Source organism: Tursiops truncatus, chromosome 16 (assembly GCF_011762595.2).
Source record: "Tursiops truncatus isolate mTurTru1 chromosome 16, mTurTru1.mat.Y, whole genome shotgun sequence".
NCBI lineage: Eukaryota > Metazoa > Chordata > Mammalia > Artiodactyla > Delphinidae > Tursiops > Tursiops truncatus.
The window spans coordinates 34,073,576-34,101,001 of NC_047049.1; the positions used below are offsets into that span (position 1 = coordinate 34,073,576).

Here is a 27,426-nt window from a genome sequence, read left to right on the forward strand (position 1 = left end):
GGACTGAAGGTGGAGAGAACTAAATGGATTGAAGAATTATTTTGTAGCTTGAGTTGGTAGGATTTAGTGAGAGATGGATTAGATGTGGAATATGAAGGAAAGGGATGTCAGGGATGACTCCTAGATTTCGAGATTGAATTGAGTGTGGATAATAGTCATTTTTATTGAGATTGCAGGGGATGATAGAGGCACAGGTTTGGAGGGAAAGATAAGAGCTGTTTTGAAAGTTCTTTCTCTGTGGATTCTTATTCTTCACCTTAGAAACTCCCACTCCCACAAGATTCTGCTTAAAATTGTCCTCCTGTGAAATCACTATAAAGCCCTCCCCACCCCTCACTCTTTTTCTGTAGAGCAGTAAATTGTGCCATTGTGTCACTTGGTAAAGTCTTCTCTTAGTATTTCTCTATTTTATAATTATGTGCTTGCCTATCTCTCACCAGACTTGATTTCTTTGGCAGCGACATCCAAATAACTATCTATCCTGTTCCTGGAATGTGGATAAACATTTCTTCAAGTGTTTTCCACTGAGTTATACATGTATGTTAAAGTTTCCTTTATCTTAAATCCAAGTAATGTTAGATTAAGTGATTTTACTGCAGAACTTTTCCCAGTCTTTGTATTCTTTTTTTTTTTTTTCCAGTCTTTGTATTCTAATATGGCTTGTGAATCTCTGGGAAGGGCATAAGGTGTGCAGTATTTTCCAATATTATTTAGTTCTCCCAATCCCTCCCCCCCCCCCCCACCAGCTTTTGTTTTCTGAGCATCTCATGTTACTAGTGTTGAGGGTAAGAGGCAGGGATAGGAACATAATGTGGGAAATGCTGATTTGGGTGTGTGAGTAGGCCTAGGCACATAATTCACTGAGCGTGGACTATGTGAAAAGCAAATCCGACAGCCGTGGGAGAACATCTCTGGATGTTTTGGGGAAGCTCGTTTTGCCTATAGTTGCTGCAGATCTAGTTCTTTTACCCCCAATGAACAAAACAGACATCAGGGGATGAGAATTTACTGTCTATTGTTTGTCCTTGCCAGGCTAAAAATGCTAGGTAACACGAGGTGACAAATTTTGTTCTGTTTCTTTGTAGCTAAGCTGGGAAGAGCTGAACAAAAAATTCTTTGGTCCTTTTACTTATTAACTCTCAACATCAAAACAGTGCCTTTCTTATACCACCTGGGTTGTTCATAAAATAAACAGAGTTATATTAGTAACTTTTTTACAGAAGAATTAATGTTCAGTATTTTTCTAGGGCTATTTATATTCTGTTTTAGAGAGTTGGCTGTAGTGATGCAGAACCTAGGTCTCAGGGAAATATAGAGAGGAGAGACTAAATAGGGAAGACAGTGTCCTGTTTTTGAAGAGTGTATGATTTATTTTAGAGGGGAATTTTTCTTTTTTTCAGAAGTTAGAGAGCTCAAGATAGTTCAATTTTAGAGTGGATCCTAGTGGAAACCTTTACTAGGAACTCACTGACTCAAACAGGAAAAACAAATATATATATATTTTTATTTTTAATAAATTTATTTTTATTTATTTTTGGCTGTGTTGGGTCTTCGTTGCTACATGCAGGCTTTCTCTAGTTGGCGGCGAGCTGGGACTACTCCTCATTGTGGTGCGTGGGCTTCTCACTGCGGTGGCTTCTCTTGTTGCGGAGCTCAGGCTCTAGATGTGCGGGCTTCAGTAGTTGTGGCGCACGGGCTTAGTTGCTCCGCGGCATGTGGGATCTTCCCAGACCAGGGCCCAAACCCATATCCCCTGCAATGGCAGGCGGATTCTTAACCTCTTCTGCCACCAGGGAAGACCTATATATATTTTTTAAACTTAGATTTTATTTTGTGATGCCAGATGGCATTATTATGTTACATTTATTGACAGACTTTAACTGCTGGCATCTTTCTTATGTCATGTGGAGTGGGTCGGGCCTTTACTCTACAGACTTTATTTGGCTGTAGAGTTAACAATAGACATCGTTTTTTTGAGTGATATAAAATACAGCTTAGATTAATAAAGATGTCATAACCACATCTACATCTATACTCCCATATCTTAATTTACATGTCTTCATTTACTTGCCCCACCCTTTTTTATTGTGGATGTTTATTTCTAAATTGGAGTAGCTTGGAATGGCAGGGAAAACTTGATCATTTTTAGTACTGCTATCAGAGAAGTTATCAGCCTCTGTCATCAGTTTAATATTCCATCAGCTATCAGACCCAGTCTTTAGACAGGAACCTCTGAAATCGCCATAAAGAATAATCAAAATCTGTCAATAAAGATTACTTTTCCATTTATTTTAAGAAAACCCTGGGGAAAGGAAAAACAACTGCTGAATACTTTTAGCAGCAGTGATAGGGACTGTATGAGTAAAATGTAGTAATTTTTTTAGTAGCGAAGACAGCTGCAATTTTTGACGCTTCTTCCTTAATATCGATCCAGTTGTTTCTGTGCTGTACATACCTTTACACAAAAATGATACTATAAACTTGTCTAGACCTGGTAACCTGCAGTTGCTTATTCTATTGAAAAAGTCACAGCTCAGGATATATTTTTTGGAATGCTTCACTCTGTGCTTCAACTCCTAATAAAGCATGTGTTGTCCAGGAAAATAATTTTAACCATAGAAACTCCCACATTTGTTTCAGGTCGATCTTCTCTCTTTCCCTTTGAAGATGCCTTCCTGGACGACAGTCACGGCGATCAGTCCTTGTCATCCGGCTTAAGTTCTCCCACTCGCTGTCAAAATGGGGAGCGAGTAGAACGCTACTCTAGAAAGGTGTTTGTTGGAGGCCTTCCCCCTGATATCGATGAAGGTACAATGCACTCACTTTATAATGACTTTATAAAGGCCAGGTTTGTTATTTGTGTGATTTGACCCTACCTCTCTTCTTGAAGGCAGCTTCAGGACGTTCATATCTTGGTGTCAGCAATTGAGGATATTTGATAGATGGGGAAGTGAGAGATTGTGCACTTTAGGTCTGCTCTTCATACATAGCAGTCTTCAAACAACTTCCCATTTCCTAGTTATTTGTTTGGGGATACATTTTAAATAATAATGAGAGCTAATATGTATGAAACTCGTACCACAAGCCCATTGTTGTGCCAGGTGCTTTACATTATCTTGTTTAATCTCCATAGCTACCCTGTAAGGCGTCTCCTCCCAGCTCTGTTTTGTGGGTGAGGAAACTAAGGATCAGAGAGAAACAGCTTATCCAGGGTTATGCAGCTAATGGTGCAGCTGGAATCAAAATCAGTCTGATTCCAGAGCTTTTGCTCCTATCCATCACACCATACCATCTCATATTCTAATGTAGATACCTATTAATGAAACACCCCCTCTTGCCTTTAAAAGAATGAAGACTTATTGGAATATTTCCTAATAACATTTTTGAGATACTGCCAATCCAAAAGTGAGTTTCACTTATGCCTAAAGCCAGCCAACATACAGTAGGTTGTCAATAACTATTTGTTGAATGGACAAATGAAATAGAATTGTGACAAAGTTACCTCAAGGGAAATAACAGTGGCTCTAATTCTAGTAGGCTTTGGATCTGCTATAAAAACATTGTTAAAGCAGAATTGTTTTGCCAGTATTATTTAAGCTGTGATATTTCTCTGATTTATCATGATTTTCTTTTTTTCATAATGAGAGAAGAATAGTCTCTAAAAATAGTTTTACTTTAGGCTTACTGCTTTAAGGTTGTACATTTTCCTCTAAACTATTCTTCTACTGGTGTTAATCTCATCCGTGGATTGGATTTTTCTTTAAGACCAAGTTTTTGATCATGGCTGAGAGAGTGGCAATTTAAACCTGATTAGGAGCTTAGTTATAACCTTCTGCTTTGAGTCAAAAGTCAGAAGGGAAAGATAAATTTGTTAAGCTATAACTTTTGAAACATTTTCTTTATAGGCTGTGTAGTAGGTATGTATGAGAGAAAGAGACCATTGGCTTTAGCTTTTTCTTATCCCTAAATAGAATTACCTACTTATTGTCCCTACTCCTCACCAAAGGAATAATATTTCTAAAACAATCTTAATAATAATCTAAGATTAATAATCTTAGAGATTATTTCACCACACAAGTGGAAGTGTATTTTAAATATTTTGTGTATTTTTGCCTCTTTTTCTAAAAACAGAAAACATTCCTATTTTTAGAATCTCCTTTTTACTTGACAGAGAGGTCACCTTAGCTAATGTCAGATTTTTTTCCTTCCAAATTCTTTATATCAGGTTTATTGGAAGTGAAGAAGGGAAGTGAATTATAGTTAGAAACACATTCTGCATTGTTGAAATACAATGGTGTTTCACTTAGTAAGTTTGACTTCTGTAAAAATGCTTTAGAATATAGCTCTCAAAACATTTTAAAATAGGACTTCCCTGGTGGCGCAGTGGTTAAGAATCTGCCTGCCAATGCAGGGGACACGGGTTCGAGCCCTGGTCTGGGAAGATCCCACATGCCGCGGAGCAACTAAGCTTGTGCGCCACAATTACTGAGCCCGCATGCTACAACTACTGAAGCCGGCACGCCCTAGAGCCCGTGCTCCACAACAAGAGGAGCCACCGCAATGGGAAGCCTGCGCACCGCAACGAAGAGTAACCCTCGCTCACCGCAAATAGAGAAAGCCCACGTGCAGCAACAAAGACCCAACGCAGCCAAAAATAAAATAAATAAATATATTAAAAAAAGAAAAAACATTTTAAAATAAAAAGACATATTTTATGCTATTCTGTTTGCAGTATTATTTTCTCTTCTGCTAAGAGTCCTTCTTTGTTTTGTAGATGAGATCACTGCCAGCTTTCGCAGGTTTGGACCTCTCGTCGTAGACTGGCCTCACAAAGCTGAAAGCAAGTCGTATTTTCCTCCTAAAGGTAATGCGCTTAAAATGTCTGCACTGCCTGCCTATTGGAGAGCTAACATGATAATTCAATAAAAGGCAGCCTTTTAACTCTGAAAACAGCTGTTGACTTTTCCCCCCAATTAAGAAAACATTTTAATGTTGATCATCTTTTCATATTTTACTGTTTCCACTTGGAGACTATTCTCCCAGGAGCACACTGACTGTTTCGTGGCATCTACTTTTATTGACAGTGAGATCCTGTGAGTTTATTGTGAACGAGCCTTGGCTAACTTTTCATTAACTGAGAGAAGAGATCTAGGGTTTTGAGGAATGTCAGCAATGGAAAAGAAAAGATCGTTTTGAGTCAAATTTTATTAGTAGCCCATAGCCCTATGGTTTTATAGATCTTATAAACCCCAGACTTGGGAAAGCTAGTGACTGAAGAATGACATTATATAAAATTACTTTTATCCATGTCTGTATCTTAAGTGACTTAGCCTTTTAACAGGTAGAGGGCACACTAACAAAGGACTCTTTACATGACCTTGCTTCCCTTATTATTATTATTTTTTTTGCGGTACACGGGCCTCTCACTGTTGTGGCCTCTCTCGTGTGGCGCACAGGCTCCGGACGCGCAGGTGCAGCGGCCATGGCTCACGGGCCCTGCTGCTCCGTGGCATGTGGGATCTTCCCAGACCTGGGCACGAACCTGTGTCCCCTGCATCAGCAGTTGGACTCTCAACCACTGCGCCACCAGGGAAGCCCCGAACTTCCCTTATTATTTTTTTTTTTGTTTGTTTGGGTTTTTTTGCAGTACGCAGGCCTCTCACTGTTGTGGCCTCTCCCGTTGCGGAGCACAGGCTCCGGACGTGCAGGCTCAGCGGCCATGGCTCACGGGCCCAGCCTCTCCGCGGTATGTGGGATCTTCCCGGACCGGGGCACGAACCCGTGTCCCCTGCATCGGCAGGAGGACTCTCAACCACTGCGCCACCAGGGAAGCCCTTTCCCTTATTTTTGATAGGCTTTTTTCTTAGTTTATGAGGGCATGAAAATATATCACTTTGTTTATAGTTTGTCATTTTTGTGGAATCTAGGGAACTTTTCTGGTGATATTAATTCTACATATATTCCTAGATTTATATTGAAGAGTGTTTTGAGTTAAAGAGAAAGTTTTCTTCTTGTGTTATGTTCTGTATGTTTCAAGGATGTCCTTCATCTCTAAGGAATTGGGTTTTGATGTGTATTATTGTATAACAGTACTCACCACAAGAAGATGGAGTCAAAATACTTGTCCTTCCTGGGCCTTGTATAGGAATCAAATTATAGCTTAACCTAGGAAAGGCAGGAGCTTCCTTTTATGTCTGGTTTATTAGATTTGTCACCTGTACTTCTCCCCACTCTCTTTATAGCCTATGAAAAATAATATAAGGCTGTTTGTTTGCTTTTAACATTCTTCTGTTAATCTTCTCCAATAATTTTTAAAATTAAGTTTTATGTTAGTCAAAAAAGATAAAGATCATCATGCTGATTATTTCAGTGAAGGAATGTATTCACTTTGTGGTGCATGTATAACACTAAAGAAACATGTTTAAAACATGTTTTTAAGAATGCTAATGGTTTGTTGAATCAGAATAGTAGTATTTCAGTGAATGAATGAGTTCACCACACTGTGCTGCATGTAATACACTCTGTAAAGTCACATGTATAACAAGATGTTCCTGAGAGTACTAGCTGCACGTGTGAATGAAGGCAGTGTTATTTCAGTGAAAGAATGTATTCACCACGCTGTGGTGCATGTAACACACTCTGTAAAATGACATGTATAAAAGATATTTCTAAGAGTACTAGTTGAAAAAAAAATCATCATTCTGAGAAGGTTATAAAAATGATTCTGGGATAAAAGATGTCAGGTGATCATTGTAAAAAATAAAAATGAAGATAAGCACATCTATGGTCATGTCCAAAGAAAATTATCCCAAATCTACCTCTGTCAGAGATAATCACTGTATACATTTTATTAAATATCCTTCTTATATCTCTTTATGAATATATACATTTATATGAAATTTAAAAGTTTACATAAATGGGATCACACTATATATGCTGTTTAATAACCTGCATTTCCCCCCCAGCAATGTCAACATCTTTCTGTAAGAAACTATATTATCCTTAATGACCTTGTTTTATTTAATCAGTCCTAGTGATGGTCATTTAAGTTGCTTTCAGTTGTTTTTTCTCATGGATGATGCTTCAGTGAATATCCTTGTGCCTTCATTTTTTTTGCTTTTTTCTAATTACCTCTTAGGGTGAATTTCCAGAAGTGAGGTACATATTTATACATACTGCCAAGCTGCCCTTAACAAAGGTCATACACATTTATGTTCCCAGTAATAGTACCTGATTCGTAAAACTTTGTTTTATTGAGGGTCTAGCGATATGGCTCTTTTTTGATCTTTGCCATCTGGTGGTTAAAATAACGTCTTTTTTGGCATTTTTTTCTCTTACTGGCCATTTGAATTTATTATTTTACTTTCTTACATCAACATCTCATTTCCCTCTGGAATTTATAATGGAGTAAGTCACAAAAAAGGATCCAGCTTTATTTTTCCCGGTATCATGCCAGTTGTCCCAGCAGTCATTTATTGACAGTTCCATTTTTCCTCATTGATTTGAGTCATTAGAATTAAGTATTGGTTGGAAGATCATCTCTTCTGTTTCCCTACACTGAATTTCAAAGACTTAGTTTTAAAAAAAGGTAAAGAATTTTATTAGTAATTTTGTTTACATGTTAGAATGATAGTTTTTTGGATATTTTGGATTAAAGAAAGTATATTAAAATTAACTTCTCCTGTTTCTTTTTAACTTTTTAAATGTAGATATTGGAAAATTTTAAATTACATATGTGACTCATATTTATTGGACAGCACACCTGCAGAACACGAGTCAGCAAACTATCTTTGGCCTGTGAGCTAAGCATGGTTTTTATATTTTTAAGGGTTGTGGAAACACACACACACACACACACACACACACACAGAAGAATAGGTAACAGAGACTATACGTGGCCCTCAAATCCCTCTGCAAAAAGTTTATTGACTCCTGTTCTAAAACAGCCCAGAGAATTGTTCATTTAGCTTCTGAGACATCCAGTGACAAAGGAGGCAGTTTATTTCAGAGGAAGTCTATGTATTTGCAGACCTAACTAATTATTAAATTTTGTTCTTCTATTGAAGGTGGTCATTGTAAAAAGTAAAAATGAAGATAAACATATATGGTCATGCAGTCTTTACCCAATGGTCAATTGTGTTCGATAAAGTAAAACTGAGTCATTATTGTGACATATATTTCTCGGTACTTAAAGAACTGTCAGTTTCTCTTTTAAGTCTTCTCTTTTCCAAGCTACATATTTTCCCATCTCTAGTCATACCTTATGCCTAATGGATTCTGGACCACCATTATTCTTGTTTGCCTTTTCTGTGCATATGTCTTCTCTACAATATCCTACTTAAATTTGTTTCTGAGAGTTGAAGAGAGAACATTTGGGTTGGTATGAGCAGTATAGAGTTTAGCAGCTCTATGAACTCCGTGGTGTTGGTACCACTCCTATGTAACAGCACAATAATAGAGAATTGCAGAACGTTAGAGAAAGTGCCCTCATTTTATAGCTGAGGTTAAGTGTTGAGATGGACTAGGGAGAGCCAGGCCAAGAAGAGAATCTGGATCTCCTGATTCTGGTCCTCAGGCTTGCATCCTCCGAGAGCAGATTGCCTTTCTGGTGACTTTGGGGTCAAGTAGGAGAAATAATTATACTGTTGGCTCCTGTTGTGTTTTGCTCTCAGCTAAAGTCTGAAGGTTGACCTAGTTCGGAAGGACCTAAGGAAATTTGGTGTTATTCCAAGATTGAAGTAACTTTGAGAATCCATGCCCATTGCTTTGAACATTGGGAACATCTAAGTAGTTCACCCCAAACTGTTCTGTGCCTTCTTAATAATACCTCCTCATGCTGTTTCTATTTTTCCTTAAATTCCTTAGGTTTTAATTCAGGTCAGTGCTTTTTTGGTAATCCCCCTCTTGCCGATTATAGTTTTCTTAGGTCACCTCAGCTTGGCCATAAGGCACAGTTCCTTTGGCTGTATGCTTTAGGCTTATGTGTAAATAAGAAGAAAATATGAACCATTCACTATTGAGTCCTCCTGTCTTTTTCTCAGAAAGTGTACGCCTAATGAAATAAACAGAACCATTCATGTATCCAGCAGGTATACGTGTACAGATGTGGAGTACGGTTTGTAAAACCATGGCCATTTCAGTGGACTGTGGAGAACTTAATATCCATGTAGAGAAACAGTGACCAAGCACGTCAGCTGTCCCCTTAAGTGTTGTTGGGCCAGCAGAGTGGGAGGTGATGGAGACTGGGGTTCTCTCCAGCACAAAGCCACTAAGGCATTTGATCAACTCTTTGAGGATATGCAGAGCCCTCTGGGTCATTTGTCTGTGGGCCACAAACAGGTAATTGCTTGGTGTTCTCCAGAGCACCTCTGAGAACCTGGAGGCAAAAGAAGGCATGGAAATCAGATCGTGTCTTCATGATATGTTCTCAGACCTCCTGAACTTAGAGTCCTGTGGGGAAAATTAAAAGAAGTCAAATAGTCACAATATACCACAATTATAAACTATAATAGTTCTCTAAAGGAAAAAATGGAGAGTGCGGTGACTCTAAAAGGGGGACATCGATTTGGATTGGGTATATGGAGAGAGCTTCTTTGAGAAAATAGCGATTAAGTAGACCTGAAAATTGAGGAGTTAACTAGAAAGCGTAGGGAAGCAAGTTCCAAGCAGAGGAGTACCATATGGGAAATAGTGAGTATGAAAAGGGCTTTATTACCTTTGAAGAAATGAAGGAAGTATGGTTGGAATGTTGTGAGGGTGGAGAACATGACGTGAAAAGAAAGTCTTGAAAAAAAAGTACGATTATTTTCCCTTCCCTGAATTGCTCTAGTCCCCCAGAGAGAGTAGATACAAAGGCATTTGTGTGGTGTTTGTCTTTGGGGTAGAGACAGAATAGAGTTGGGTCAAATAGAAATATCAGTTTAAAATACTTTCAAATTGGGGCTTCCCTGGTGGCGCAGTGGTTGAGAGTCCGCCTGCCGATGCAGGGGACACGGGTTCGTGCCCCGGTCCGGGAAGATCCCACATACCGTGGAGCGGCTAGGCGTGTGAACCATGGCTGCTGAGCCTGTGCGTCCGGAGTCTGTGCTCTGCAACAGGAGAGGCCACAATAGTGTGAGGCCCGCGTACTGCAAAAAAACAAACAAACTTTCAAATAGCTATTGATAAAGCTGAAGCAAAGTCTTCCTTTGTGTTTTCTGCCTTTGGTTCTTGATGATGAAAAGAAATTCAACTCTAATCAAAATATTGAGGAAGTTTCCTGAGATTGCATTCTCATGCTTTTTACTTCTGGAATAGTAGAGTTGGAGTTGTGAGTCCTGGAGAGGGAGGTTCTCCTAAATGTTAGTGCATGAACCAAATCCTGCATTCATACAAAATACTAATCAACATCACTATGTTTATAGTAGGTAGTAAAGAGTACAGGCTCTGGAGTCAGCTGCCTGGGTTGAATTCCTGTTCCACTACTTGCCATTGCTGTATCTTTGGGGTGATTATTAATCTTCCTAAATCTCTCTCCCTCTCTCTGTCTCTTTTTAAAAAAATTTTTTTTAATTTATTTATTTTTATTTTTGGCTGCCTTGGGTCTTCGTTGCTGCACGCAGGCTTTCTCTAGTTGTGGTGAGCGGGGGCTACACTTATTGCAGTTTGCGGGCTTCTCATTGGGTGGCTTCTCTTGTTGCAGAGCATGGGCTCTAGGTGCATGGGCTTCGGTAGTTGTGGCACGGGCTCAGTAGTTGTGGCTCGTGGGCTCTAGAGTGCAGGCTCAGTAGTTGTGGTGCACGGGCTTAGTTGCTCCGCGGCATGTGAGATCTTCCCGGACCAGGGCTCGAACCTGTGTCCCCTGCACTGGCAGGCGGATTCCTAACCACTGTGCCACCAGGGAAGTCCTGTCTTTCTCTCTTTTTTTTTTTTTTGCGGTACGCGGGCCTCTCACTGTTGTGGCCTCTCCCATTGCGGAGCGCAGGCTCCAGACACGCAGACTCAGCGGCCATGACTCACAGGCCCAGCCGCTCAGCGGCATGTGGGATCTTCCCGAACCGGGGCACGAACCCGTGTCCCCTGCATCGGCAGGTAGACTCTCAACCACTGCGCCACCAGGGAAGCCCTCTCTCTTTTTTTTTAATCTACAAAGTGGAAACAATAATACCACTTCTGGGTTTATGAGGATTAAATGAGACAGTGCACATAAGATACTTTCTTAGAGCTCAGATATCATTCAAGACTTTTTTTTTCTTTTTTTTTTAAGCAAGGGAGAGGTTAGGTTTAGTATTTGGTTTTGGTTTTTTAGCCAGTGTCAGCAAAACCGTTTAGCTGTTTTCTGTAATCAAGCTCATAAGAAGTAATAAGGACCATGAACTCCTAAGATAGTAGCATTGAGGTATTACTAGAATGAAGGGAGAAAGGGACCAGTGGTCTTACTGATAGAGTAAATCATGATGGTGATAGATTTGATGGCAGGGTTGTGCTAAAATTCCTTCCACTGAATGGGAGAGTCGTGACACTATTGAATGTGAGGGAATCAGCAGAGGGAAAACCAGTTTGGTGTAGTGTTGAAATGTTTGAAGATCTGTAGAGTTTGGTATGTCCTCACATCTTATCTGAGAGGAAATTCCTAATGGGCAGTTGGAATTGTGGCTAGGGAGTTTCGGAAAAGAGTCTGGAGCTGGAGGTACACATCTCTTGCGAGTCATCTTTATAGTGTGGAGGGAAAAGAAAATGAAAAGCCATTAATAAATAAGTTTTGTCAGGAACCAGAAAGAAAAAGAGGACATTGCAGTGGAGATGCAGGTGAGTGAAGGACTGGGGGTATGTCTGTGGCTATGGAGGTGCAAGGAAAGAAGCTTCAAGAAAGAATAGTCAGCACCATCAGATATCACAGCGTTATTGAGAAGTCCTTCGTGGAATAGAGTTGCATGTGGCCCTCTTGTCAAGTACATGATCATAGTAATTTCTGTTGTTATCCTAATTCTAGGCCTTAATATTTTAATGAAGTAGGAGAAGCAGAACAAAGCAATCTGGCCACAGTGAACAAGTGTTATATTATAAGCAGTGAGAATAATCCTGCCTCCCTAGTGGAGCCAACCATCATCAGTTTTGTTTCCCTCCAGTCTTTATTCATATATATCTTTTTTTGTGGGAGTGTAATAATAGCAGAGATACAGTTTTCCATTCTCCTTCCTCCCAAGTTTCTGCTTAATTTTCATAGTTTTTACGTGGCTGCCTAACCTACTGCTGCACCATAATTTACTTGCTTGTTGGTTATGTAGGCTATTATAAATAAGGCTTCTGTTAATATATCCTTTTGTGTGTGGTTTTCCTTTCATAGTATTTTCTTTAGGATAAATTTGCAGCAGAAGCTTAACCAGAGTTAAAAGAAATGAAAATCCTAATGACTCCGGATTTGGTATCGCATGGCTTCCCAAAGCAATTTTCTTTATGAAGTTTATGCTAATTTGGACATCTGCAGCACATTTTCTGAGTCAGATAAATGGTACATTACAGTTGTGGACTTACCTTTTTGCCTACGTGTTTGGAATATAATGGACCCCTGCAGAAGCCAGGAACCACATCGATATGAATCTTGTACATGAAACATTTAAACCTTTTCCTCTTGGGTCTCATCGGTCAAGTCCTGGGTGTTCTTTGACATCATCTTCTGTCCTTCTCTGCCTTACCTTCTTCTCTGGCCACACTGACTCCTTTGCTATTCCTTGAGGTAAACTAAGGCTTCTCAGGGGCTTAGTACTTCCTTTTATCTAAAACCATCTTCCCCCAAATTTCTGAATGGACCACTCCTCTCTTCCCTTAGACAGACCTCTGCTCAAATGACACCTTCACAGGGAGACCTTTCTTGACTTCCTCATCTCACATAGCAGCCCCTCTACCCTCTTACTCTCTGTACCTCTTACCCTCATTTTATTTTTCCTCAAAGTACCTATTTTATCACAACCTGAAAAAAATTATATGTGTTTTTCTGCTTTCCAGATTGGAATGTAAGTTTTATGAGAACAGGGATTTTTATGTTTTATTCACTGCTCTATACTCGGTACCTGCATCAACGGCTAGCCCTCAGGTGTTTGTTAATGGATGAATTTTATCTTTGCAAATGATGAGCTCATTACTTGTAGAGTCCATCAAATTTTAGAGTTGCCCTAAAGATCGTCTCATTCTAATTCAACCTTTTTTTTTTTTTTTTTGCGGTACGCGGGCCTCTCGCTGTTGTGGCCTCTCCCGTTGCGTGTGCTCCGGACGCGCAGGCCCAGCGGCCATGGCTCACGGGCCCAGCCGCTTTGCGGCATGTGGGATCTTCCCGGACCGGGGCACGAACCCATGTCTCCTGCATCAGCAGGCGGATTCTCAACTACTGCGCCACCAGGGAAGCCCCAACCTTTATTTTAACCTAAGACTCAAAAGAGGTGATGTGTCTTTTCCTAGGAGCGCACAGCTCTTATTAGACAGACTTGAACTGGGAAGACTAATAGTTTATACTATTTTACCTGGTGAATTACCAAGAAAATAATTTTTGTTTTGCTAGGGTGTATAATTTGTGGGAAAGGAAGATAGGTTTAAACTATATAATCTGATAAATTATGCTGTTATTTACAGGGCTGGATTTTATTCAAAAATTAGCAACTTAAGCTATATGACCCATGGCACACTTTCATAGCTATTTAAAAATGAAAGTGATCCTTGGCTTTTTCCTGAATTCTTCTATTCTGTTGGCCACACTGACATAGCTGGGGTATTTCCAAAGAGCTGGTTTAGGCTGAGGCTATAGGTCTGAGCTGCCCTTTAGCTATAGCTTAACCATGGGATTTTGCCTCTGGGGTGATACCACACCATTTCTGGACATGAGGATCAGAGGGTTCTCTTGTGCTCCAAATTGGGGAAGTAGTTATGAGTGACAAGGAAAGCCCAAAAATAGGAGCTGTGACACAACCAGGTGTCATGGAGACTGTGCTAGGGGGTGGCAGGCTGCGAGGATTTGAACAGTGGGAGCTATTAATTCTTCATTGTAATGTTCCACATTATCATGACTCAGCTCTTCTCTGCATGTGTGCTCCTCTCTGTTTGTGCTTCCAGTGGGCAAATTGTTTTCATATTTCTAGTTGGAGTCCAGAGAGAGGGAATCTGATTGGTTCCGTTCATCTTTTAACCCCTTGCTGTGACATAGGCCATCCTAATGGTAGTGGCCTTAGAATCCCTGACTGCTTAATAAAAAATAAAATAAGCAAATGGTTTAGCTCTGCTTCCTCGAGCATGGAACTGGGAATGTGGCAGCTAGGAAGGTAAGTTGGGCAGGGCAAACTTTTATGATGGTAGATGTGCTTAGCATCACCTCCTTCATTGCCTCCTGGGAGAATAGCCCATGTTGCTGTTACTGGAGCTACAAAAAAAAATGTCTACCTACCCTGGGCCTTCTACTCCTGCCTGGTTCTGAACCAAGCAGCTGCTCCTGATACTGCCAACAAACAGTCTTACCTCTTGTGGTGGGGCTGGGGCCAGGGAGAGGAGCTGGCATCTCCTGGGCAGTGAGCGCAGCTACACTATACCACTGTTGGCAGAGACCTCTGGGGCAAAGGCAGGGACAGCAGCCAGCTGCAGATGTTGGACAGGCGATTGGCCACATGGCTCTGAAGCTGTGTTAAGTCGATGGTGCTGGCATCCTCAGCCCATATGGAAGCCAGCTTCAGCCCTAGCAATTCAGGTGCACAGCCAGGTGTATCGAACAGTAACAGTCATGCATATTTATGCGAGAGTCACCCATGCCTTGTGCTCTGATGATTCCCTCCCACCTTGAGTAAAGTGTGTACTTCTAAGTGGCTGTTTCTACTGGTGATCACGTATTTCCTGTACACTGGTCAGACTGACTTGACTGCCAGTCCTTGTGACCAAGGTCATGCAGGCATGGAAGTTTATACAATACCAGCATGGTTTGTGAACCTGGCATAAGCCGGGCCACATGGGATTCAGATTGACTTTGATCTGACCAGCTAAGGAGATGCTGTTTGAAGAACAGGAAAGAGGACTCTACTTGAAATGGGCAAAATAGGTCATTGTGAAGCTACAGTGGGCTGGATTCACAGCATCTCTTTCCTTTTTCCTTCAGTTTGTCTAAATCTGGCTTTGGAAAGGAAAGTTTTCAAACTTCTCATTTTTTTCCCTTGTAGTGTAACTTGGATGAAAATAAGTCAGTGTTGTTTTAGGCCCAGATTCCAAGTTTTTCCACCTTCTGAGTTATATAAACTGATCGAGTTGGGAACCTAATGGAGTTTTAGCGTGTACTTAACGTTTTGCAGTTTGTAAGCTTTTGAGTAATACTTGGCCTTTTTTTTTTTTTAATGCAGGTCCTGGCTTATAGTACTCATACTCTTTGGTGAATTATGAATACTATATTTTAATATTTGACTGATTGAAGTTTTTGCTCTCCGGATGGATTTTCTCATAAAAACATGGAAAGTGTATTGCAGAGCAGCAAGAGTGGACTTTTTGTTCTGTTTTGTCCTGTTTTGAACAGATGGAGCAGCATTCTATTGTTGCTTTTAAAAGCTTAGCACACCTTCAGTTTAAACTGTTCTATTAAACGTTTCTCTCTTTTGCGTTATATTAAAGAGGAACTGTTAGAGTTAGTGTTTGATTTCAAAGCATTAATAGTTTGAGGGACTGTATAAAACGGAATGGGCAGAAGGAATGTACAGGCCACAGGACAAAGCTGAGCAGCACTTAAATAACATAGACATCTTGTACTGTGTCACAGCAGTACTTGTGCTATCCCCAGGCAGAGGTACTGGAAAGGGAGGGATGCTTGTTCAGTTCAGAGAAGCCAAAACCACCCCCGACGAGAACTTTCTTTTGAAGAGAGTAAAATTCAGGAACTGAAATGCCAGCTGCAAATTTGGTAGGCTGAGGCAGAGAGAATGTTTTAGAAGAGGGCGTAGCTTGGGGCAGGACTTGCTGACAGGAATTGGATAGGGCTAAGGTTTTGAGCAAGAGAGACCAAGAGAGGATGTATCATTTGAAAGAGTTCAGAATGGGAAGCTGACTGAGAGGATCTGGTGAAACATTTTGAAAGCTGAGAGCAAAGACTTGGGTTGTCTTTCAAAATAGAACGGGATAGCCTTCATCTTGAGGAGAAATGGTGACGCCAAGAAAACCCATTGGCAGCAGCGTTAAGAACTCATCAGAGGAGTGTTGAAGTGCAAGGAGGAGAAATTAGATTGTCAGAGTTCAGGCAATCTACAAGCAGGGCTGGACTAAAGCTTCATCTTCAGGGAAGCGTCTACTGGGTTAAAATGTAGAATTTGCCAATTGTTTGATGCTGCATGAGGCAGAGCAACAAGCAGTGGAGCAAGAACTAGATATTTGTGGACTCAGACATGGGTGCCAGCAGTTACCAGCTAGATGACCTTAAGCAAGTTATTTAATCCCTGAACCTCAGTTTACTCATCTGAGTTAACACTGCTCATTGTTATTAAAAGGATTATGTGAGACAGTGTACATATGCACCAGCACTTAGGCTTCATAGAGGTTAAATAATATTAGTGTCCTTCCCCCGATGAAAATACGTTGTTCAGTAAAAATAAAACTGCCTAACTAGTTTGACCAGTTCCTTCCCACACCCCCAGTCTGATCTCAGTTTTCTTGGTCAGGTGCTTGTTAGAACTGACTGTGACTAGAACTGACAGATTTGGCAGACTTCACAAGGACCTCTTTATATAGGGAATGTGTGGTTACGTAAACAGAGCAGACTTTAAGCCCAAATGCCCCAGGTCACTGCCCTGGACTGCAGGACTTTACTAAAAACACAGGAAGTAGACTGCCAGTTTTCAACTCTGGGGTGGTTCTACCCATCAGACTTGTTTTCTTGTCCATTCTCACCTTCCCCCACCCCTGCCTGCCAAGCAACAAGCCCACCAAGAAACAGTCACTAGTGTAATAGAAAACACGAAACAGGCTTGAGCCAAAATGTTTGAGCCTCAGCTCTTTGTAGTAAATACAATCAGAGAAATATGTTTGGTTCTGAATCCAAGGGGAATGTTTAGGCATCCATGGACAGTACCTGCTGAGCCATCTCTACATCTTAATTAGGCTAAATCCTTCCCTTGAAATGTCCTTATCCAATTTTTCACCTAAGATCTGGCTCCTGTGCCACCACCGACAGAAAGTCTTCCCTGATTTCTCTATCCATGTCTTCTTCACTGAAAGATCTGTCTTCCTTCTATGAAATCCAACTTTTAAAAATACACTTAGAAAATACTTCTAAGGGTCCTGAATGCATTGTTCCTAAATTAGAGTTCTCTTTATACTTATTCTTCATGACCTTCATGTACTGGTTTATAAATTTCTTGAGAACAAGGACTTGCTCATGTCAGAATTCCCCTGCATTGCCTAGGGTGCATAGTAAGTGTTCAGTCAGTCTTGGAGATCAGAGGTTCTCATCCAAGAGGAGAATGAATAAGGAATCCAGTTCAGAGACTTACTGTGTTCTCCAGGCAGCAGACGGGGTTGATGAGCTGCTTCATCTCTTCCCACCTGGTACCCCCAATCCTATACTCTTAACTAATGCACACTACTCACTGTTTTCCAAATAAGCCAATCTTTGGCCCTTTGAAGCCTTGGCCTGTGCTGTTTCATGAACTTGGATTGCCCTTGCTTCCTAGAAAAGCAGTTGTCCTCCAGCCCAGATGTGGCCTTTACTGTATGACTTTCCCTGATGTTTGGGCACCTCTGCTCCATTTGTCTCTCACCAGTGTTTTATAGGCTATAATCCCAACTAGCACTTTTCTTGTTGTTTCTCAGTCACTTATTTACAGGCTGAGTTTTTCCAGGGCAGGGTTCTTTCTTGACTTATTCATCTTTGTAGCTTCATTGCCTAGTATCCTGCCTTGTACCTCCTAAACATATTTGGTTCTATTGAATTGAATCCAAAGGCAAAGACTCCTGCGGCAAACCAGGTAGGTCCTCTGACCTGAAAGCCAAGGTCAGGGAGAATGTTTGGAACAGACTTCCTGTGCCAAAAATGTCTGAACTCATTCAGCTCTGGCTGGAGAGGTGCCCTTTAGGTCTCTCTAGGAAGGTCACAGGAAATCAGGGAGCCTGGATTCTGTGCAAGGAGCGATCTCTCTCTCTCTGTCCAGACCTTGGATCCTTCCTTCTGGGGCTGACCTCCTGTCATCAGAAACCAGTCCTCCCTTGTCAGTCACCATTTTATGAATGTAGCCATAGCTCAGGGCACAGCTCTACAAGTTGGAATTGTTTTTCCATTGTAGTTGCTACTTAAAACATATAAATCACTAAGAGCATTAGTTGATGTTAAGAACTATTAGGTCTTTCAGAAGACCACACACCTCTTTCAAGAATAAGAGAGTATATTACCCTCTTCTCCAGAGAGACCTGTGGTTTCGATTTTTTTCCACAAATTTTTCTTTTGAAAAATTTCAAGATGTACAGAAAAGTTGTAAGAATAGTACAGTGAATGCCTTATACTGCCTTCCTCTAGGTTCACCAGTTGTTAGCATTTTGCCACATTTGCTTTCTGTTTTTTTTTTGTCAGTATGTGTATATATACATACATATTTTTTGATGAATCGTTTGAGAGTAAATTGTAGACATTAAGACCCCTCACTCCTAAATGATTCACCGTATGTCTTCTGAGAACAAGAAGTATCCAGATTATTCTAGTAATGTCCTTTAGAGCTTTTTTTTTTTAAATCCAAGATCCAGTCACAGTCTAGCACAGTCTATTTAGTTGTCATGTCTCTTTAGTCTCCTTTACTTTAGATACTTTCCTAGGCTTTTTGTCTTTTGTATCATTTGAAGAGTTCCTGCCGGATGTTTTATAGACTGTCACTTAATTTGGAATGATAGGTTTGTTTCTTCATAATGAGATTCAGAGGAAACACTCTTAGCAGATGACGTGCTGCACCGAGAAGGACATAATACGAGAGGCACATGATGTCAGTTTGCCCTGTTGTTGGTGATGTTCGGAGCGATCATTTGGTTATGGTGCTGTCTGCCAGATTTCTCCACTGTGAAAGTACGTTTTTCTCCCTTTGCAAATACTTATTCATCTTCAAAGTGATACCTTAAGATAGCATGAATATCTTGTATCCCCTCCCAGATTTACGCAATGGTTTTAGCATCCATTGAAGATACTTGCTTAAGCTGATGATTACTGTGATGGTGATGTTCATTTTATTAAAGTCTAATTTAGTGAGATCTGCTCTTTAACTCCCTCAAGAGCCTTCATTCTAAATATACAACTTAAAAATACATTGAAAACAATAAGCATCTTTACTAAATATGATAATTCTATTGACCTAAATAAACTAAAACTAAACTTCTGATTATTTTGAATTTCATCATTTCAGCTCTTCTTAATATAGTTGTTGTTTTTTTTTGAGCTGAGATTATTTGGTTTTATAGCTCTTCTTAATATAGTTTTGGTGGGCTTTAGAGCAAATATATCTGCATAGACCTTAAATTGTAGGACTAAAGCACAGGTGACCACTTCATGCCACTAAACCACTGTCAAATGATCACTGTCACAAAAGTGACAATAAATAATAAATAGGCAAGTATTTATTTGCTAGTGATATTGAAAACTTGATCTCATCATTTTTAGGTAAGACAGTATAAATTAGTGGATAAAGAATGAGGGCTCTGGAAGCTGACCTAAATTTCAATCCCAAATTTAATCTCTAGGTTTTAATCTGAGGTATCCCTTAACCTCTCAGAGCTTCAGTTTCCTCATCTGTAAAATGGTAATAATAACAACTGTATTTACCTCATAGAATTACTGTGAGGTAAAGTGTTTATTATTGGCAAAGTGCGTCACACATTGTAAGCACTTAGTAACTGGTGTTTGTGGTGGTGAAGTTGGTGGTGACTGTTTTTTGTACTAGGGATCAAGTATAAAAAAATTATAACATGAAAACTTATGTATTTAAGAGCTCAGGAAGCTTTGTTTTTGAAAGGTAGCCAAGAACATTTTGGAGGTTGTTATACTCAATGTGTTTTGGGTATTAAGAGGAAAAAAATCTTTAATTAAATTTATCCTTCAAAAACTTGGTCAAATAAAATGGAATTATCCCAGTTAAGTCCCCTCTCTCACTCCATACCTCTTTACCCTAGAGAAGTACATTGGTCAGTTCAGGCTTGTCCAAAAATCCCTCATTGTTCTACCCTTCCTTCCCAACCTATTTGGCACCAGTGGGAAAGCAAGCAGCTTCCTGCTCTGCCCATAATCCAGGGTGGTGATGGTGACCATGCCAAGAGTTCCTACTGCTTCCCCAGAGCCCCTGTTTCCACCTACAGACTGGCTCGGAGTTGAGGGCCTCCCATAGCTCACCACACTTCTTAGGTACTTGGGTAAGAAGGTCACCATTTCTGAAACTTGAGTTTTTATAATCCTGTTATCTCTTGGCTGGCTCAGAGGGCAAGGGAAAACAGAGGGAGTTTATAACTTTTGGGCCAAGTTTTTTTTATACCTTTCAAACTAACAGAAGAACCTGCCATCATAGTGACAGTTTGAGGAGCTTGATTTATAGGTATAATAGGCTTTTATTTAAAGAGTGTATGAAAATCAGCAAATAGTACCACATGGATGATTCTCTCTCCTAATAGAACCTGCTAATGGTATATGAAAGCAAATATTGTCACTTTATTGATTGTTTACAGTAATATTTATTTAGCCTGTCATTCAAAAACTGTTTTCCTTTAGTATCTAGATTACTTCCCTTTATTCACCAAATGCTCGCAAATGCAAAGAAGAAAGTATCTCATTAATCTGAACTCTAATTTTTATAATGAGACCATATGCAAAATAATTTAATTTTACATTATCACAAAAATAACTGAAAATGCAGTAAAAGAAAAATTGACACTTGCACGATATCCTAGTTTTCAAAGCACTTTACATATATTATCTCACAGCCTTCATCTCCATAGGATAGTCTTCATTTTACAGATAAAAGAGCCAAGACTCAGAAACTTTTTTTTTTAAATTTTTATTGGAGTAGAGTTGACTTACAATGTTGTGTTAGTTTCTGCTGTACAGAAAAGTGAATCAGTTATACATATACATATATGCACTCCTTTTTACATTCTTTTCCCATGTAGGCCATTGAGACTCAGAAACTTCAACATTCAAGTCCATGATTCCACCACTTACTGGGTGATAGAACAATCACCATCAAACAAGTCGCTTAATCACTCTTGAAGTATCTTTAACTGTAAAACAGAATTTAAAATAGTGACTATCTCAGAGTGTGTGTGAAGATGAAACAAGTTAATACACATAAGGCACTTAGAAACAGTGCCTGGTGCATAGTAGATGCTCAATAAATGTTACCTGTTAGCTGTTATTACTACATAGCCAATAAGTGTTAGGACTAGGACCCAAATCCAGGCATTTTGACTCCAAGTCCAGAACTCTTTCTGTAGGACCATGTGGAATTTGCCTTTTAGTAAATCATTGATTTAATGTCCATCTCACATTGACCTTGTTATTCTTTTTCTTTTTTTTTTTTTTTTTTTTTGCGGTAGGCGGGCCTCTCACTGTTGTGGCCTCTCCCACTGCGGAGCACAGGCTCCGGACGCGCAGGCTCAGCGGCCATGGCTCACGGGCCTAGCTGCTCCGCGGCATGTGGGATCTTCCCGGACCTGGGCACGAACCTGCGTCCCCTGCATCGGCAGGCGGACTCTCAACCACTGTGCCACCAGGGAAGCCCAGACCTTGTTATTCCTGAAGGAACCTTTTTCTACTTTGTTTACTTTGACCTCGAATTTCTGAAGATCAAAAGGGAAATGTGTTTGAAGTTTTCTTCCTTCCTGATTTTTTTTTTAATCCTCTGATTTCTGTTGCTATCTGGGTTTGGTTGACCTTGAGATATCAGAAGGTGTTCTAATAGGTGAACGTATCATGAAGTTGTTTTCATGGGTGTGTTGGGGTCTCTGGTGAATTTTGTTTTGGTTGAAAGGCCTGAGGTAGGAGGCAGGGTTGAAGGAAATGGTTGGACTTGAGTTACACCCCTTATCTGTGGTGCTAAGAGAATGTTGTTGTTATTGAGAGTAGCAGCTTGCTGATCAGGGAGGAGAGATGATTTGTTGTAAAAGAACCATTCTGAACAAATTGGCCCATTCCCTGGGAAAGGAAAAGAAGTTGTAGATATTTTCCTTGGTAATAATATTTGTAGCAGGCTTTTGCTTGTGACTCCCAGTTGTTTTTACTCTGTCTATTGCCAGTGTTGTCATTTATGGCTGTGAGACAGGCCTGGGTGAAAAATCTGTGTGATTTTGTGGTAGCCACTCAGCTGCTATGGGGAGACACCCTCTCTTTCCTCTGATGCCCAAGTTGAACACAGTGTGGGATTTGGTGTGGAAGATTGTAAGAGGTGGGCAGCAATGTGCAGGAAAGGTGCAGCCAGCTCGGTGGCCTTGCAGAGGCAAGGAGCTAGAGAGAACCCCAGCTCACTGAGCTGCCCCGTCCCCAGGCCTTTTTGATGTGCCTGCGCGTACTGTACACAGACAGGGTCCTCTCCAAGAACAAGATATTCAGCATGCCTCCGAGGACCTTTGTGGAAGATTTGCACCAAGATTTAACTTGGTGAGGCAGGAGGTTTGAGAGGACATGCTGAGACCTCCTCTTTGTGATCTTTGCATTTTTTAACTCACTGACCTCTAATATTCTCTTTGGCAAGTGTAATTAATGTTCTCACATTAAATGAAAACATTGAACTTTTAATAGATTCGCTGGGACTTGGTAATCGTTTGATACTATTTCGAAAAGAGAGGGGGTATGAAGAAATGATGTATTATCCTTTCTAGTTTTGCAGTTAAGTTTTATTGTCCTTGCCTGGCCATCTGCTGAATCCTTTGACCCATCTAGCCTGGGAGCAAAGCCCAGAAAACAGCTCTGGGTCCTGCCATGTAGGCAGCCTCCATCTTGTAGCTCCATACCCATTCCTGTGGGCTTGGTGCTTTCCCCTTCATATTGGCTTCTGCCTGTTGCATTGGCCACTCCTGGTGTGCTGCATAATGATTGATCTTTTTCCTACTCTGTTTGCTTGGATGCTCTGTATAGTAGATGAGGAGTTGGGGAAAAGGATAAAGAGTACCCATTATTCACTGTCCACTGCCACTGTCATCACGTGCTGCCCAGGACTCCAGAGAGCTTTGCTTCTAGGCCAGTTGATTAGCATCTTTGTTTGATGTGTGAGAAGCTTCTGAACACGGGGGTTCTTATCCTTCTTCACCACTCACATCTTTCTGGCACACAGTGCGCCAGAGGAGAGTCTTATTGGTGATGATTTCCTTTGAGGTCAGCAGCAGGACTGGGAGTGGAGGTGACAGCTGAGAGACTTGGCAAAGCTGAAGGGATTGTAGAGAGGTTGAACAGCTGAATACTCAGGTTTAGACTAGCTCATCATGGGCCTTTGCTCAGCTGCCATTCATGAATGCCAGTGTAGCAGCAAGTGCCACAGTTGGCCCCTTGAACATCTATTGTCCTCTTTGACGTCTTTGCTGATTCTCTCAAGTCAGATTCCTTGCTTGTCTGGGTTCCCATAGTACTTCTTATTTCTGTTTATCTCCCTCAGCTTTGTAGCAAGAAGTTAATTGTCTAAAAGCCTGTTTCTTCTATCATATAAGTCTCTGGACAGCTGGAACCTAGTCTCATTCATCTCAATTTTCCTCATAATCCATAGATTGTGTCTCGTTTGTAACAGTTGCTCGGTAAATCTTACTGAATTGAACTGAACAAAGCTGGCTGTGTCCATGGACATCCTGCAGCTCGTGTCCACATTCACAGATCATGTATTCAGCCGTGAGACAGGAGAATATCCTTGAAGAAACAGAGCATCACCATCAGATATAACATATAAAGACACATTAGCCTATTGTTGAGCTTTTTTTTTTGACGACTTTTGTTGAGATATAATTCACAGTTCACCCATTTAAAATGTACGGTTCAGTGGTTTCCAGTATGTTCACAGTTGTGCAATCACCACCACAATCAATTTTAGAAGATTTTCATCATCCCCAAAAGAAACACTGTACCTATTCCCTCCACTCCCCCAGCCCTAGGCAACCACTAATCTATTTTTTGTCTCTCTAGATTTGCCTATTCTGGACATTCCATATAATATGCGGTATTTTGTGCCTGGCTCCTTTCAGTTAGCATAATGTTTTCAGGGTACATCCATGTTGCAGCATGTGTCAAGCCTAGAGCTTGGTGGAAGTTGGAGGGCAGGTGATGCTTGTTTCCTGAGCCGCTGTGGCTCAGGCCATTGGTGAGTCTGCCTGCTCTCATTAAAGATGACCAAACCTATTTAATGGAAATTCCATAGATGTGTTCTGAACTTGCCCCCCTGAGTAATTATGGAAATTAATCAAAGTAAAGTCTATGAGTACCTAATACAGTGCCTGTAATACCCAATACAAGGTAAAGTCTATGAGTACCTAACACATGAGGGTCTCAATGACTCTTACTTCCCTGTGTCCCACTTCAAGTTCTTAGATTTTAGTAAGAATTTGCCAAAGTGAAACAATAGGTAAATTTTTAATTGGTACTTTGAGTTTAATTTACTGATTCCTCCCCCCACCCTTTTGTTTTTGTTTTCCCCAAGGCTATGCCTTTCTGCTGTTCCAGGAGGAGAGCTCAGTGCAAGCTTTGATAGATGCCTGCCTAGAAGAAGATGGGAAACTGTACCTGTGCGTGTCAAGCCCCACCATCAAGGATAAACCGGTGAGTAATATGCAGCCAGCTGTTGCTTTTCCAGAGCACGTATGCAATTGGAATAGCTGATTGCCTTTTCCTTGTCATGGGAATGCTGAAACTAGGATCCTCTTACCGGGGGTGACCTTGCTATGCAATAGAGCTGGACTGCTGTTGATGGGAAGCTAATAACAAATTACTCAGTATTTTGCTTTATACCTTTGGGACCACATGTAAACAAATGTGCCCTTGTCTTTCACTTTACGGCTCTTTTATGCTAATTCCTATTCAGAAACTCTGAATTGAAGTAAATAATGCTCTTAGTGGTTTTGGCAGCTGGTTTCTGTCATTATTTCAGATCAAGGGCAGGAGTAATTTATTTATTTTTTTAAAAAAAGATCATAATCATCAACATTTATATGCCTTTGAATGCAAGGGATTGTGCTGGGTGGTACCCATAGCTGGCTAAATAGCGCCTTCTGGGCCAGGAGCTTATAATCTAAAATGGGATGGCTTCAAATAGGGCAGCGGAGGGGAAGGACAGAGAACATGGACCCCAAATCATAGATAATGTACACTTCTACAGAATTTGTGGTTAAGTTTGTAGTTTCTGAGCCAAAGAGTGTAAGTCACTAGGTAACAGAAGGAAGACCGCTTCCTTTCTCCTGGCAGAGGGGCTATCAGTGGAGAAGGGGCAAGACTGTTTAGAGCAGAAGAAAAAACTTGGTTAACATGGCAGAAGTAAAGATCCTTAGGAGGTTGGGAGGGGGGTGAGTTTGTGTGTCAAGACTTGGTGCTAGGGGTGGGAAATAGAGTAAAAAATAGTGGTGTGGAATAAGGGACCAAGGCAGGTATCTGTCATGGGGCCGAAAGCATCCCCTTACACCAGAGGTGCTGGGCTTGCTTGACAGCCAGGTTTATTCTCAGAAATGTGTATGCGGAAAGAGTTGTGGTCAGATGTAAAGTTCCCAGTTTGAGTCTTGACTCTAGCATTTAAATATCTTCTTGACTCTGAATAAGTCACATAATCCTTGCTGCAACTTGGCTTCCTCACCTATAAAATGAGAAGAAAAATGTTTCCTCTCTGGGATGTTGAGAGGCTCAGATAAGAACAAAATGAATGTGAAAGCGTTTGGTGAGGTCGGGTACTTGCACAAGTGGTGCTGTTAGTTCTACATAGTGCTAGAGGATTCAGGAGAGCAGGGTTAGAGCTTATCTACCTAGTAACATATTTTGAAAAGAATGGTGACATCTAGAACAGGGTTTACAATTGGTTGCAAAAAAATGATGCTGGGACTTGGCCACCCATAAGTGGGAGATTACAGTATGTAAAGCAGAAGAGGGAGTTACTGAAGAATGGGGATCCTGAGTCGTGGTACAATAATTGATGCAGAGGAAGAGGCAAGGATTTTAGCAGGTTTGAAAGTATCACTATAGTTTTTCAATATCTGGGGCTATTGCCCAATTTTTATAACAACAGTTAACAGCATTGGATAGGGTAGCTATACAGGTAGCTGTATAGGAAAACAGTAGAAAATAGCAGGCTGGGAAAAAGAGTAAGGAGCCTTTGTTAACCTTCGTCTTAATTTAAACAATGTAGAGAGGCTGTGTGTTAAGAGGGAGACATGGGGACTGACTAGAATGGGAGTGTACAGTGTTTCCTCTGAAAAAATAATAAGAAAGCTGCAATAACTTCTAAATCTCTTTGGAGTAATATGAAATTAGACAGACTGAGCCCAGTTTGGCAGGGTCAGATGTCAGAGGAAAATGGTCAACCTCCAGAGAGTCTCTGCCACTGACACATCAGTGGGAGTGGGAGTGAGCTCAGAAGGGTTAAGGTGGGGTTGGTCATGCACTGTAGGAGAGGATTTGAAATATGTTCGTATCTGTAAAACGACAGAGGGGTAGAGGTACATACTGAGACAGTTACACCCAGAGTAGATTAAGAAGCTGTTGAATTGAGGGGAGGAGTCTGGAGGTGAGCAGATGGGGCTTGTGTACCTTGGAAGGGCCATGTCACTGGCTATGTGGGAGGAGGTGGGTCATATGTTCCGTCAGGGCAAGCTCACACCAGGGCTGGACGTCTTGTGAGAGGGGATGAGCAGTGGTGGTTGCAGGCGGAGGTGGTATGGAGGCAACACCATTACTGTTGAGTGTTTTCACTCCAAACATGTGTATTACCCTTGGCTTGAAGGACTTTTGAAATTAATTAGTGTAATTATCTGTTTCGGAAATGTTTATAGGGAAACTAACTTTCATTGTTTGTGTTTCTACAAATTTCTGCCTTATTCCAGTTTCCATTTTCTGAGCTCAAGTGAAGCAGTTTTATTGGAGCTTGGTGAATTCTGAATGGTGGCTGCTGATCACGTATTTCTTTGACCCAGGCATACTCAGAATTTCTAGCATAAACAATTGAAATAAAACTTAGGATGGGAAACATAGAAGTCCCCAAATACCTGTAATTCTAATGAACTGGATCCCATTTTGGGTTCTGGCTCTTTTGGCTCCATTTTTGAAACCTCTTTCTTGGCTTCAGCTCCACATCTTCCACTCCCAGCCTCATTTGGTCACACTTCCCTACCAGGTTTCGGTACATTCCACCTCATTTTGGATGCTCCCACAGACAGTGAGAGCTGGGTTGAACATTTGGGAGTAAATGAGGACCTGGGCAATAGGTCAAGGTAAAGTCAGCCTCTAGAGCTCATTCACCA

General features: G+C 40.9%; 1 protein-coding gene across 9 annotated transcripts in view; it reads left to right on the top strand.

Moving 5' to 3' along the window:
- Nucleotides 1-27,426, top strand: part of CPEB3 (cytoplasmic polyadenylation element binding protein 3) — a 177,899-nt gene that overhangs the window by 108,410 nt on the left and 42,063 nt on the right. For 7 of the 9 annotated variants that reach the window (XM_073794194.1, XM_019944054.3, XM_019944403.3 and 4 more), the window contains 3 exons: nt 2,641-2,808; nt 4,775-4,864; nt 24,627-24,745. In XM_073794194.1, the coding sequence (XP_073650295.1) occupies nt 2,641-2,808; nt 4,775-4,864; nt 24,627-24,745 (377 nt within the window). The remainder of the gene's footprint in view (nt 1-2,640; nt 2,809-4,774; nt 4,865-24,626; nt 24,746-27,426) is intronic. The other 2 variants (XM_019944186.3, XM_033842418.2) reach the window with 1 other exon arrangement.